This window comes from Cricetulus griseus, chromosome 6 (genome assembly GCF_003668045.3).
Source record: "Cricetulus griseus strain 17A/GY chromosome 6, alternate assembly CriGri-PICRH-1.0, whole genome shotgun sequence".
NCBI lineage: Eukaryota > Metazoa > Chordata > Mammalia > Rodentia > Cricetidae > Cricetulus > Cricetulus griseus.
The window spans coordinates 104,501,454-104,516,851 of NC_048599.1; the positions used below are offsets into that span (position 1 = coordinate 104,501,454).

The following is a 15,398-nucleotide window of genomic DNA, read 5'->3' on the forward strand; positions in this document are numbered from 1 at the left end:
CTGGTTGAGTGTCAGCAACGGCCACCGCTGCACTGGAGTGTCTTTATGCTGGCACCAGGTCAATCACCAATGATCTGCTTCCATCTTATTTACGAAACGAGGCTACCAGATGCATTTACATCACCCAGGAAACCAATTCCACTCGACTTAGCATCTGTTGGACACTTAGAAAAGCACACCATAAACTGACTTTAGAGATGCTAAGCATGAAGCACACGTGCTGTGTACACGTGTATATATAACACAAGGAGAAAAGTAAAGCCACTGTAATTTATTGCTGTGTCTATGCTCTCCCGGGGTCGCTACACTGTTAAGTAGCTACACAGCACAGCACCTCCTTTATCTCTCTTTAAATGCCACCTTTCCACAGGCATCTAAAGCAACAGCAGTAGCTACAAAAACGGTGTCTGAGTAATTCTGAGTTCAGAACAAGATCCGTGTACAAGCGGAATAAAAAGATGTTCAATTAATAGTGTGCTGTGTAACTGGAACAAAACATGGCCAATGGGGAGTTTTGTGTAAACCTTAATAGAGATGTGACTCACGGAGACCAACAGTAAATTCTTGTTTCCTTTTACAGTTTAGTGAGGTGGTCTGTGTTCTTGCAAACAATTTACAAAGTACAAGAAATGTTGCATGTGGGCACTAGGCATAAAGTATTTCATTTCCTTACACAAGGAGTAGCAGTGGGGATAGGAACCTAGCGGGCACCCTGCCATCTCTTTCCCGAAGATGTACATCCCAGAATGGCAGGAGATGCCTGGCAACAAGCCACCCATAACAACTTTTTGGTTGTTTAAAATACAAGCACATTCTCACACCCCTCCCTGGCTGTGATTTCACCCAACTTGGTAGGAGACAAGCCCTTGGCCTCTTGCGTAGTTTCCCCTTAGAATTATGTACAGGATGCCTACAGATACGGTACAAACTAGTATGAAATCAATGGTGGTCTGCGGTTCCAGACATGATCCTGCGGTTAAATAAATAGACCACGTCGATTGTGAAGATTGGTTCCCAGTTAAGAAGACTCAGAAGCATTTGCATCCGTAACTGCAGAGACAGGCTTCTCGGTGGTTGCAGTGGAGTCGCCGACTCTGTCCTCAACAGTGCTGGGGACCTTGGAAGCAGGGGACATCATATCCACAGTGAGTGAGGAGGCAGCCTCTGCTTTTGCAGTAGTCATGACAGGGTCAGAAGGTGGGCCCGTGGCAGGGAGGGAAGACAGCGGCTCCCCTGCGCTGGCTGCAGAAGAGCCCTCTGGAACCAAAGGGAATGACGGGAGAAACTCAGACGGCATGGGGAGAGGTGCAATGCCAGATAAGTTTCGGGGAGGCAAGGTGGGAAGAGGTGGCAAACCTAGGACAGAAACAGCAGAGATCACATATCCTCCCAGAATCCAGAGTGTCGCTATCAAGCCTCTCTATCCGAGCCTCATCTAGAACCTGAAGCTGAGGAAGGACAACGCAAGCCACAACCTCTGCTGACCTGACTGGAGGCCAGGGATTTCCAAACCCCATGTGCTGCAGCCCTGCATGTAGGGCATCTGCTGATGGGAGCGGATCCTTCCTGAATGATGGAAAAGCACCTCATGGCATTTGAGGGAGCTGGCTGGATTGAGGTAGGAGGACCCTGCTCCCCAGGCAAGGTGCAAGTCCACTTACTTACAGCTGCCTATTGTCAGCTAACAGGAAGGAGCCATCGAGGAGCAGTGAGGGCTGCCTCACGGAAGCCACCCTGCGCCTGGGGAGGCCCTGAGACAGACAACTATTATGCTGTTCTTAGTGGGTTATCCTGGAGACTTTCAAAGCAGGAAGAGCAAAGGGAGGGTGGATTGCACCGTGTATGTCCAGGGTACCACTGGCAGGAGAGAGGGTATAGACTTCTTTCTTTCCTCTTCTTCATAAAAAGATGAACACTGATTAGAAGCAGTGAAATCTGCTAAGCTGACCCTGCTCTTAGAGCTTGCTGCATTTCAAGACATCGGGACCAAGACTGCAGGCACCAGGGAGAAGCAGTGTGGTGTGGTGAGCGTGGCTGGGGTTCTCTGGGCCCCTTTTCTTCAGCCCTGGCTCAGCCTGTGTCGAGCTGATGAGTATACACACAGTGAGAACTGCAAATTTGTTAGAAGTGTGACAGTGACAACCAAAGTTTAGTGTAGTAGGTAGATCACTGCAGTGTCACCGGGGTTGCCAACAGGAGCAGCTGGGGTGCTGCTGTTTCCTTTTCATCTGGACACAAGGTCTGAGTACCACTTGTTGGCAGTTAGTCCTCTCAGTCGCTACTATAAACACCTGTCAACAACGGACTACTGAGCTGGCACAGGACTGCAGGCCTTGTGATCCTGTGATCAAGCACTTGAGAGGCTGAGACAGGAAGATACTCCATTTGAGGCTAGCCTGGGAGCCACACAGTGAGGCCCCTGTCTCAGAAAACAAACAAAACATAATGGGCCTGGACTGCACAGAGCAGGCACCAATGTTCCCCGTGGGCTACAGTCTCAAACAGGAAGTGGGAAGAAAGGACCCATGCACCTCTAGTGGGTGACCTGCATCACATCATCAAATTCAGTGCTGAGTGCCACTCCACTGACCTTTGTGACAGCTTGTCTAGGGACAAACCTGTCAAGGAGTACAGAGAGAAAGGGGGAGGCAGCAGGCTGAGTCACAGACTCCTTTCCTTCCTCTTCTTCATAAAAAGATGAATACTGAGAGAAGTAGTGAAATCTGCTAAGCTGATTTGCTGTCTGGAAAAGACTGAACTGGAGGCCTCACTTTCCTGAATAGTTTTTATTAGCAATGTCCTAGGAGGGTAAGGCATGCAACATACCCGGGTTCCCGAGCTCCGGCAAGCCGACCCCTGGCATGATGTGTGGAGCAGGGAGGTTGAAGTTGGGGAGGTTGGGGAGGTTGGGGAGGTTAGGCATCCCTGATGGCAAAGGCATCAGACCTGAGTAGAGGGTGAGAAAGAACACAGGTAAATCACTTACCTGAGGAGGACACAGATCCTTATATGCTGATAAAAGTACGTCCTTCTTCAAAATTCCAACAGCGAGGTTCACTTAATGTGTAGTGGCTTAACATTAGAATGACGTAAATGACAACTAAATGTCACATAACATGTTCTGATATCTATGTGATTAGGCTGTGAAACCAGCAAAGTTAAAACAAGGAACGAATACTCCTAAGACCCTGAACAAGAGTGATGGCGCCAGTGGTCCAGTACCTGGAGAAAAAGCTCATTTATTGTAGCAGCTATGCAGAAAGCACAAGTGGATTTTTCTTTGATGGCAGAGGTTTACTGTCTCTGGCTTTCTTTCGTATATGTACTAATTGAGATTTACATTTGCAAAAGCAGGAATGAACATCCCCAGGTACGCGTATCAACTCGAGCCCCACACACGAACAGCTCAGCATGCTGGCCCATCATTCTGCGTGAGCGCATGTGCAATTCATGGCTGACTACACCTGCACATTAACAACACAGCTCTGTAATGCGAGGCCCTGACAACACACTGTCATCACTGACTCGACATCTCATTGTTAGCAGCTAGACAGCAGGGTCTGCTCTGTGCCGGGAACACTCAGGAGAGCCCACACCATTTTAACCCTTCACCTAACTCAAGACCTAAATAAGGAGCCTCCTCAGCCAGGGCGGCCACAGACGGTGAGATGGCGGAGACTCCCAGGCTAACTGGCACCGGTTCCCGCTCTGCAGAAGACAGCAGCACACATTCTCCTGTCACAGGGCTGTGCAGTGCTAAGAGGATGATTAAGAGTTTCAGAAGCAAAGACCATTACCAAACATGTCTCTAGCTTGCTGCTTACTTGATAATGTAGTAGCTGGGGTCACTGGTGGCACAGAAGCAAGGGACTGGTTAACTTGTGTCAACAATGGTACAGTTGGTACACCTAAAATAAAGCACATTCAAATAATTTAAAATCAATTTTACTGTCAGAAAGTGAACAGACCATATCCAAGAGGACACTGTCCAGTCCTTCCCCATGGCCAGGTCCCACCCGCTGTCTGCGTGTCACCCTTCAGAGCTGACCCACCAATGGACAGCCCTGACAGACATCTTAGCCACAGCCTGCTGAGGGGAAAGAAAGCTGGGTAACCTCCCCTGGATAAGCTCACTGGACAGGAAGTCTGCCACTGACCTAAGATGGGCTAGATCCATAGCAGGCTCATGCAAACATGAGGCTGCTGGAGAGCCCTGTGCCCTGGAAAGCAGCGAAGGCTGGACTGTGAATGGGGACAATGGCAGAGAACACTCGGATGTCCACGGTGAAGAGAATGACTGGCTTCCTTCAAGCTCAGGTCCTACACAGGCCAACACATCCCCATCTGTAGCAATAGTGACTTGTAACAGTCTCCATGTACAAGTGATCCTTGGGAGGCCATCTGATAGAGGTCTGACTACTGGCATTTACCACCTACTTAAGGGGCAAGCTTTCTGATGTCAAAACAATAGTAATATGTGTTGAACACCCTTAACTAAAAACCCCAAATCTGAGATAATCCCAAATATGAGGCTTTTTTTTTTTTTTTTTAGAGCCAATGTGACTCTGCAAGTGAAAATCCCACCCCTCACCTCATGTAAGGGATGGAAGTGAAAACACAGGCAGACTAAAACCACAGTACAGATGATCTTCAAGCTACATGGATGTGTTTGCAACAAATGCACCATGTTTAGACTTAGGTCCAACCCCACGGTATCTCATCACGTCTGCTGCTCAGTGTTCCAGGTAGAGGCGTTCAAACTGCCCTGCAGGGCCAGGCTTCCGTCTTACAGAGATATGTTTAAACAGGCAATAGGAGTGAACTGTGCCCAAAAGGATGAGTCCATCACATGCAGCTGTCTTATTTACTTGTGTATGAAGTGCTTTCCTGAAGAAACTGGAGGCATGCAAAAGGGGACACAGTGGGTGGGAGGAGGAAAAGAGAGAAAGAAAGTAGATTGAAAAGAAAAAGACTGCCTAGCCATAGCACTGGCAAGAGTTCTAGGAACCCAAACTGCATAACTCCAGTATTGGAAACTCTCTCTTTTCCGGACCACACTGTTACTAGTGTGTGTTTGTTAAGTGGTAACATACAATAGTGACACTGTAACAATTGTATATTTCTGTCTTAAATCTTTGCTTTAAGAAAATGAAAATAGGGGCTGGTGGGATGGCTCAGTGGTTAAGAACACCTGTTGCTATGCAGTACTCACACGGTGGCTCACAACCATCTGTAACTCTAGTTCCAGGGGATCTGGCACCCTCTTCTGACTTCCAAGGGCACTAGGAGCATGTGTGATGCACATACATACACACGAAGGCAAAACATTTATACACATTAAAAAAAGAAGAAGAAAATGAAAATAGCCTGTGTCTGCTTCAAATTCTATTTCCTAATGAAAGTTTTCATCTTACATTTCTTTCCTTTTAAAGGATAAATCCATTCTTTGTATCAAAAAATAACTGACTGGACCTAGTCCTGGAATTGTAATCTAGGGCCATGGATGGGCTTCACTGGGTCTGGGAAGCTCCTAATAGTTTTGGAGAAGAGAGTTCTTTGCTGTTATCACACTTTTTAAAAAAATTATATTTATTTTACATATATGAGTGCTTTGCCTGTATATATGTCTGTGCACCATATGTATACAGTGTCCTCAGAAGCCAGAAGATAGCGTTGACTGCCCTGGGAGCTGGGAATGTTATTTAGGTCCTCTCCTCTGAAAGGGTAGCCAGTACCCTTAACTGTGGGACCACCTCTCTGGCCCTGTTATCAGATTCCTAGAGGGAGGGATGGATGGATAGATAGATGGATGGATGGAGGGATGGATGGAGGGATGGATGGGCAGATGGACTAACAGATGGTTGGTTTGTTCATGCACTTGAGCTGGAGGGTACCCACTGTCTGCTTTATATTGTTCTAGGCTCTTGTCAGTGGGAAGAAACAGAAACCACAATCTTTCAGAGTCCCAGGCTACACCTTATAAGTGGTGATATACTTTCTGAAGAAAAACCAAGCCAGGAAATGGGGTGAGGGAAGACAATGGGTGTGTGTGTGCCACAAAAGTCACACAGATTAATGCTGCTTCATGTTCTAAAAATTTCATAATCCGACCTGGTGTGGTGGCACATGCCTTTAACCTCAGCACTCAGGAGGCAGAGGCAGAGGCAGGCAGATCTCTGAGTTCCAGGCCAGCCTGCTCTACAGACAAGAGTTCCAGGACAACAAGGGCTACACAGAGAAACCCTGCCTCAAAAAAACAACAAGCAAACAAAAATCCCACCCAACACACTTTTCTATGTCCACAGTTACTGTGTGGAGTTCTCTGAGAACAAGCGAAGCTAGGATGGAAAACAAGCACATCTAACAGGAAACTACTTCTGACATGGTCATGGTGCTAGCTAACCCTTTAGTCTTAGGAATTCATGTTCTCAACTGTAAAAACTTTATTAGTGTTTTTTTAAAATGACTCAACAGTCAGAATGTCAGTGCTTTAAGTCTCTTGTGAGCAAGTATTGCTTCAATCCTGTTCGTCTCTTTAGTATCCAAGAAGCCACTTGTCTATAGTGCCGACTCCAGGAACCTCAGTGCATGTACATCTAACACAAGCCTGGCTTAACTGCAGTGTGACGAGGGAGGAGTCAAAATGAAGTATCACTTCTTTCCCTAGTTGCTCTAAATAGGTAAGAATTACTTAGACACAGAAGGGCCTGCCCCTTGTGAAGCAGCCCAACCCCCCACTACCCAAGTGTTCAGAATAAACTAGAAGGCTGCCTGAGGGATGTAAGAAATCAGGATAGCATCGGCAAGAACTCATACAGTAGATAGAACAGGCAAACCCCTTGCCACAGTCTGTTGACATGGATACCTGACTGCATTTGGGGAGCATACTCGACTGTGGTAATGACAGCACAACCTACTGGAGATCACAGGGCCTAGGCACTGGGCACAGATTCTAGATGCAAAACGAGACAAGCCATAGGAAGCAGTGGGAGCACATTTCACATGCGATGGAAGCTGGGTTTAAGTACAGTCCCATCATCTTTCAGTATGTTTGAAATTTTAAAGTTCACACAGAACACCCATTAAGGAGGTAAAAAAGTGGCAGAATTTAAACCAAGGTGACCAGCTCCAGACATTACATCTTAACTACCATTGCTTCTTGATGGACAGTCTAATCCAGAACAAACTGGGGTAGAAGCAGATTCTGAATACAGTTAGATGAGCTCAGAAATAGTAAGATAATGTATTTGATAAATAAAATGTCAGAATTCAACAGAAATGTGACCTCTCACACACAGACTCAGAGACCTGCACATAAGGGAACAAGCCACCTTACTCAGAAAGCCAAGTAGAAACATCCTAGATACCCCTCAACTGATGAATGGGCAAGAAAATGTGACACAGCCAGACAGTAAAACATTAGTTAGTAATTAAAAGGAGCAATCTACTTTACACACAATACACACAATATCACACAATATCAATGATCTTTGAAAATATTACATTAAGACCACAAAGCAGTCACAAGACCATAAATATTATATGAAATATCTACACTGGGAGGCAAGGTCAGTAGCTGTCTCAGCCAGACAGGCTTCAGAAACTAGGGACTGACTAGAGTTAGGAGAGGGCTTCTCTGGGGCATGGGGGAAATGAAATGTACGCAGCTGACAGGGTGTACAACTCTGCAAAGAACTAAAAACCACTTCAAGTGGGTGAGTACTATGGTGTGAAAATTCTCTCTCCATAAAGTTGTTAGAGATGACATTAAACCCAAACAAAAAGATCTGAGTCAGGTGGAACAAGAATAAAGACATGGAGGGAAGGAACCAGTTGTATGTCCTAAGTGAGACTGAGCCCCTAAGAAAGAAAAGGTATCTCTTCACACCCCTATGTCTAAGCAGGAAACAAATACGTGTTGAACAAACAGAGCAGCTAGAGAAGGTGGGGTCCCAACCCTGCAAATGTGGAGTCTAACAGTAGCCCAGGATCTATCTACCATGCAGAGGCTAGTGAAATGCTGAGTCTGACTCATGTGCTTTTACAGACAGGTGCTGTCTGTTAACGCAGAGCACACCAGCCCTACTTCTTGAGTGTCCATGACAGTGGCAGGAGAAAGTAGCCTGCTAACGGAGCACAGCTCTACATACCTGTACTGAGAACACTGCTGACAGCTGGTGGAGCTGAGCTAATAGAAAGTCCAGACAGACTCTGCTCAATTCCTGCAGTTCCTGGTGGTGACAAAGATGGGGGACTAACTGAGGACAGCTGGACCTAATCAAAAAAAAAAAAAAAAAAAAAAAAGGGAGGGGAGAGAATTACTTATGAATTAGTGAGAGACCAGCTGGAAATCCTTACCCCATGATTCATTTCTCCAGCCTTGAGATTTCTAACTCCTCACTGTATGCATTCTTCTCTCATTGACAACATTGTCACTTTTCAGGAGTCTGGTCTCTAGACACTTCAGAGTCCCTGTATTCGGTGTCACTTCTAATTTTCTCATGACTCTCTGCATTCTCACATTGCATTCTGCCCTTTTCCTGGTGGCCACGTGACACTACAGTCTTCACATACTAACCTCTCCGGGCAGTAGTCCCCAATTGGGGGCAGAAGAGAGGGCAGCAGAATCAACACTACCCAGGCTCTGGTCCTGGGCCTTGCAGGCATGGGGAGTGAGGAAAGGGAGGACTTCTCAGTAGCTGCACTTCCTCTGGAACTGGGACAGGCTGAACCAAGTAATATGGCAGGGGTCTGGCGAGATGGCAACAAGGGCAGCAAGCACTTGTAGACAACCTGAGTTTGGTTCCCCCACCCCCACACTGGGCAGTTCATAACTGTATGTAACTCAATTCCAAAGGCTCTAATATCTTCTGGCCTCTTTGGGTGTGCGCTCATATGCATATCAGCACAAACACAGGCACAAATAGCACACGCACACACACAACCAAACCTGACCCCACCTTCCCATCTTCTTTTCAGGTATGTGATTTTTATGTGGCCATGTTGACAGGAGAGAGAACCATTTGGGATGCCTTCCTAAAAAGCAGTTAAAAGCTCTGCAAGCCACACAATCCCTGGTCAATTTCATCAACTTCCCCTGGGCTAAACTGACCTCTGGGCTGACGATCTCAAACCTGCACACTTAGTCCTGTGTTCTTCAAGGGCCAGCAGCACACACCTAACTCCCTCCAGATGTACAAGAACCTCAAATTCAACACGATGCTTAATGTGCAACTCATCACTGTCTGCCTCAACTAGTGCCACCGCCACATGCTTCCATACATAGAAACGGCCACTAGTAAAATGATCTTACCTCCGTAAACCCATCCTTAAGGGGAGTAATGGGTGTACCAGTCATTTGTCCTGGAAGGGAAATTTTCTTTCCTTCTTCAAACGGGCGTGTAGGTATTCGGTGCAAATAACCATAGCCAATGCCACATCCAAGGCTAAAAAACATTTTTTTTTATTGTTATAAAATATAACTTGTATTTCTTTGAGGTTGTAAAACATTAAGACCATGCATTCCCTCCCCATCCTTTGTTTTATTTTGAGACATGGTCTCATGTAGTCTGGACTTCTGATCCTCATCCGTATTCATCTGCATTTCCATTCTGCCATCTTCCCAGAGCTCTCCTAGGGCCCACCCTGTTGTAACACTATGTCTATGCAGACACTACTCTTAGTTCCTATTTTTCTTCAAACATTTATTACCATTCAACACCAGCATGTTTACTGTTTAGTGTCTGTCTCCCTCAATAGAATATTAAGGCTTACAGGGACCGTGTCTTTGCTTTTTACTGCCTTAACAGTCCTGGCACTAGGTAGACACCTAATAGTTACCTGCTGTATAACCACACCCTGTCTGTCCACTGAAGAGCTCTAAACAAGTCCACATAATGGCATCATTTGCAGAGTATAGCACAAGTCACATATGTATAATCGATGCCCATTTCTTCTAATTTTTCTGGTACTGCCATCAGAGGCACCCTTCTAAACAACAGGAACACTCTGCCTCTTTGCAGTGTCTCATTTCTTCCTCCTTCTCTGGGGGAATCTCTGTGCAATGCTGCTGGGACTATCAAGCAGCACTCTATTCTGTCAATCCAACAGAGCAGGTCATGGCCAAAGTCAGCTGACTAATTTCTACCCAGAGCTGAAAATCTTGGAAGTGACACAAAAACTGAAAATAGGTTCATTGTTTTATCAATGGAATGCTAGAGATGTTTCAAGTTTTGCTTTTCTACACCTGGGTCTTTAACTGTCTCTTCTGCACTAATCCATATGTATGTATGTATGTATGTATGTATGTATGTATGTACTTACTATGGTGATAGCTTCCCACACTTTGGAACCAATGAATGTTTACTTACATAGTATCACAGCCCCAGAGCTCAAAGTAAGCCAAATCTTGACCAGTGAGTTTAAGGCCTTTGACAATGTAGGGTTCCAATCTATGTTTCTACACTACCTCTTACTTCCCAAAGCACCTGGCACTTTCAGAGCCACCATGTATGGAAACCTCTCTCCTCTGCCAAGGTATACATGTTATCTATCTCTGTGGACCCCACTACTACCAAAGCTGGTAGAGCGAGCAGTGGCCAACTTTAGCTCTTCCTTATCCAAATACGATTTTCACAGTGATGCTTTATATTTCAAAATTATACTTCCATTTTTTCTTATCGTCAAAGCTACATTTTTTTTTCAAAATTAGAGGAAGAAAGATTAAGTCATCTACATTGATCAATGATAGTCTTTTGGGCATAATCACATTTTAAAGCAAGTTTTTGTGGCTGTTTGTTTTTTATTGTTGTCTTTGATGGGAGCAACAGGGTCAAGCTATGTAGTCCAGGTTGGTCTTGAACTCGAACTCCTGTTATGTCACCTTCTGAGCAATGGGGTGGGCACCACCACACTGGTTTAAAAGGTGCCTACTAATCAAAATAACTAGGTGATGATAGAGAAAGAGCTGGCAGCAACAGTAATATCTATTACAAACTCAAGAGCGGCTTGAGATGAAGAGCACTGAGTAACACACCTTTAGCTTCTGAGGAAGGAAGGAAAGGAGGCAGAGATATTCTGTGTACAAAGGCAGAGCACACCTGAGAAAATGGCTGAAAGGGACTGTCTACAGAGATGCCCATAAGTGGTATTAAACTACATAAAAGAAAAGAGCCTTCAAAGAAAAGGAATGATAGCCAGATGTTTACAAAAAAAGGGGCTCTAAATATGAACACAGCATTGTACAGTTAATGTCACTAAACATGAAAGAACGGTGTCCTTTGCAGCTCAGCTTCGCTGTCTACAAACCCACTCTCTTTCCTTACTCTTGGCTCCATGCTCACCCAGCACTCTTGCGGTACTAAACTGGCCCGAGTATTCTTCCATCCTGTGATGTTAGTTCTGTCAACTTGACACACCTGCCAAGAGTCTCAACAAGGGACTGTTCTGATGAGGTTGGCCAAGGGCGTGTTGTGGGGATTGTCTTGACTGTTAACTGAGGTAGGAAGACCCAGCCCACTGTGGGCAGCACCGTTCCATGGTTTGGGTCCCTGGTTGTGTAAGAATAGAGAAAGCTAGCAGAGCACTAAGCATGCACACCTTCATTTTCTCTCTGCTATGGATGTGTGTGACTTGATGTCTCAAGTTCCCACTACTGTGACTTTTCCAGAGTGATGGCCTGTAACCTGATATTGTGAGCTAAACTAACTGCTGTCTCCCCATAAGCTGCTCTTTGTCAGGGTATTTTATCACAGCAAGAGAAAGAAACTAAAACACATCAAGAGAGGGGCATGGTTGTGCTGTGTTGTGTTGCCACCCAAATGCACACAGAGATTCTTTGCAAATTAGTTTATATGAGGCAATCCTAAAGTGGATTAAAAAAATACATTTTTATTTTGAAACAGAGTCCTTTGTGGTCCAGAATGATTTTGAACTTATGATCCATCTGCCTCTACTTCCTGGGTGCTGGGATTAAGGCACGTGGACATCTGGTTTTATACAGTACTGGGGATCAAAGCCAGTGCTCTGTGCTCGCTAGGCAAGCACTCTACCAGCTGAGCTGCACCCTGAGACCCTGAAGTGGATCAATTATGAATGCCTTGAGAAGATCTTGTTTCTGGGCGTTTGCAAGCCAGCAGTGGACAATGACAATGTGATCAAGTGCTGCCAGACAGGCCAGATGCAGAGAAGATACCCCTGTCTCACTTTCCTTAGAATTCTTGTGGTGAATTTAACCCAACACATTCAATTTACCATATTTAATTCAAGAACCTTAGGTAGTGAAGTAAAATCCCTGTGAGCATATGGAGCCCATATGGAGTCCTTCCCTGCTCCATGTGGCAAGGAAGCCATACAAATCAAGCAGGGTTGAGAACATGTGTGAAGTTTCCAAACCCTTCCTGCCTAAGTTTTTCTGTAATTATGACTTATACTCGAGAATTCTCAAATGAGAAAGGAGTTAGCTCTTAGGTTAGGAAGAGAAAAACAAAACAAACGGGATATAACATAGGTACTATGCTCCCTAGGCATGTGCTTTTAAAAAATGAATTATTAATTTCAATATTCTAAATCAATTCTTTTCCCAAGGAAATCAAGATGCCATTTAAAAATAAAAGCATTCTTTTTAAAGATTTATTTATTTATTTATTTATTTATTTATTTATTTATTTATTTATTTAAATGTTCTGCTTGTCTATATGCCTGTTGCCAGAAGAGGGCACCAGATCTCATAACAGAGGGTGTGAGCCACCATGAGGTTGCTGGGAATTGAACTTTGGACCTCAGCCAATGCTTTTAACCTCTGTGCCATCTCTCCAGTCCTAAAAGCATTCTTTTATAATATGGTAAAATGAAAGTTGTAACTCATTTGACTGCTAACACTAAGCAGTCAGAGTTTCACCTTGAGAATGACCTTACCTGCCTTCTCCACCCCACGCAGAGTTTGGTGTAATGATCACTTCTCGACAGTTGTCAGTGTCGGTGTTGTATACGTAGAGCTTCAGGGGCTTTGCTTCGTGTGTCTCGATAAGGCTAAACAGGTCTTCAGACTATACACCATCAAGAGAGAAAAGCTGAAGGTATTGTAGTAGAGAACAGTGGGCCTCAACATTTGGCTCCTATCCGAATCAGCTAAGAAACTTCCTTAAAGAAACCAGCTTCTGGACCCTACCTCAGATATGGACATCACTATTTAATACCAACTGGCCTAGCAGAGTCTAATTTAAAATACATATTAATTCAAGCAGTTCCACTAGATGCCAGGCCTCAGGTCAGTTCCAAAAACCCTCATCAGTGTTCTTACTGCGAGCACTTCAAGTTTTGCAGATCCTGTGTTACTGTGTTCTGGTTACTCAGGTGCTTTATGTTTTTGATTTTGTGTGCACTTCCACTATCGAAGAGGCAAGGAAAAGGATCTGAGCAACACAGCTGAGCTAAGGGAGCTCTGTGGCACTGCCATAAATGAGTGACAAGTCCAACTGATGAGAGGTGAGACTTGCTGGAGGTACGCTAGAGGTGTCTGTGTATCACAGAGAACCTGTGCAATGACCACATGGTATTTCCTTCACAGCTATACCTAAGGAGACAACTTCTAGATGGTCCATTTAATAGCTTCAGGCATGAAGTAGCATGAAGTAGAAATTTTAACTCTAAATGCACAGCATGTAAATGTCCTGAACTCAAACAGCAGAGAAATGTGACATAATTCACTACTAAGGAACACAGTAAACTACCTTGCATGTTTCCTTACTAAGCAGTGCTCTAATTACCTCATTCATGACAGTGTCGGCTCCAATGATGTAATCGCTGTGAGGTCTCAGGCCTGCCAGTGCCGCTGGGGAGTTGGATTCCACTTCCTAGGATGACATAGACACACCCCAACTCAACACACAGAAAGCAAGCTTCCAAGTTTTATAGTGACAGCTCTTAATTATAGTGACTCAAGAACCCCAATATTCCCACAGAGATAATGTTAAATTTAAGAAACTAGGGAATATATGTATCTTAAATTTCCAACAACAACAATTATATAATATTTAATACTTAAAATATTTCTACCAATGTCTGCATTATGGACTCTTTGGCTTCTCTTCCTGGGGTTAAAAAAATAATAATCTGTACCCAAAGAAGCAATGAATCTGGTTTTCAGAAACCAAAACCATAATAATATCTCTATAATATAATTTAATACAATTCCTAATAATACCCATACATCCCAATACAATCCCTATACTCCCTATACCTGGAGATAACCAGTGCCCCTCCAGCTTTCTAAGCTGCGTTTACACCCACAGGCGTGGCTCATGGTCAATACCTACCAGCACATGCCAAACATTTTCGTTGGCCCCATCAAAGCTGCAGAAACGGATGCTCACTCCCAGCAAGCCCTGGCCACCCCACAAGTTGCTCGGTGTAACTGAGGTCTCCCGAAGCTCTAGGGTTTTGCTACTGTAGATGAGCATTTTTACAGGCTTTTCAACATTGGCTTTCAGTAGATCCTTGAGAGTGTCATTGTCTTTATTCTACAAACACACAGAAATCACTCTTGAATAAAAATAATGCTAATTATTATTAGTTTAAGCAATTCATAAAAATAATATTAGTAATCAGTATAAATACAAACTCATCAGGCAGATATTTTATTAATTTCAAATGTTTCTCCCAGTAAAAGAATGTCGGGAAATAAAGAATTCTCAATGCTAGGCAAGCTGACTACTTTTCTAACAGCTGACCATGGAACACCAACACCACACTAGAGTGAACCAGCAACTCAGTGAGTGAAAACAAAATATGCCACAAAAAGTTTCATCTCTAACAAAGTTACAAGGATTGCTTTTAAAATCTAAAATATAGCCAGGTGGTGGTGGTGCATACCTTAATCCTAGCACTCTGGAGGAGAGGCAGTCGTATCTCAATGAGTTTAGGGTCAGCCTATTCTACAAAGTGAGTTCTAGGACAGCCGGGGCTACACAAAGAAACCCTGTCTTGAAGTATAAAACAAAACAAACAAAAATCTAAAATATGGGGCTGGAGAGATGGCTCAGAGGTTAAGAACACTGACTGCTCTTCCAGAGGTCCTGAGTTCAATTCCCAGCAACCACATGGTGGCTCACAACCATCCGTTATGAGATCTGGTGCCCTCTTCTGGTGTGCAGATATACATGGAAGCAGAATGCTGCATACATAATAAATAAATAAATCAATCAAAAATATGTGCTTACTTTAAAGTTTAATTTTGGACCCTCCTTCTAATATATGCTCTATTGTTCATTAGGAGTTAAAAGGGAAAGAAGTGAAATAGTGTTAATGTTTCTTTATGTAAACAAAGGCCACTGTGTCAGAGACACTGACAAATTATGAGCAGAAACTTAATAAGACCATTATAAAAATAAGCCAGCCAA

The 15,398-nt window shown here is 44.2% G+C and overlaps 1 protein-coding gene across 1 annotated transcript in view; it reads right to left on the bottom strand.

Annotated features, from left to right (window-relative positions):
- Positions 1-251: 251 nt before the first annotated feature.
- Gorasp2 (golgi reassembly stacking protein 2) overlaps positions 252-15,398 on the bottom strand; it is a 29,616-nt gene continuing 14,469 nt past the window's right edge. Inside the window, exons 3-10 of the mRNA XM_027420216.2 lie at positions 14,316-14,519; positions 13,767-13,853; positions 12,916-13,046; positions 9,314-9,446; positions 8,151-8,274; positions 3,825-3,908; positions 2,827-2,946; positions 252-1,356 (exon numbers count right to left, since the gene is read on the bottom strand). Of these exons, the coding sequence (XP_027276017.1) occupies positions 1,019-1,356; positions 2,827-2,946; positions 3,825-3,908; positions 8,151-8,274; positions 9,314-9,446; positions 12,916-13,046; positions 13,767-13,853; positions 14,316-14,519 (1,221 nt within the window). The 3' untranslated portion in view covers positions 252-1,018. The remainder of the gene's footprint in view (positions 1,357-2,826; positions 2,947-3,824; positions 3,909-8,150; positions 8,275-9,313; positions 9,447-12,915; positions 13,047-13,766; positions 13,854-14,315; positions 14,520-15,398) is intronic.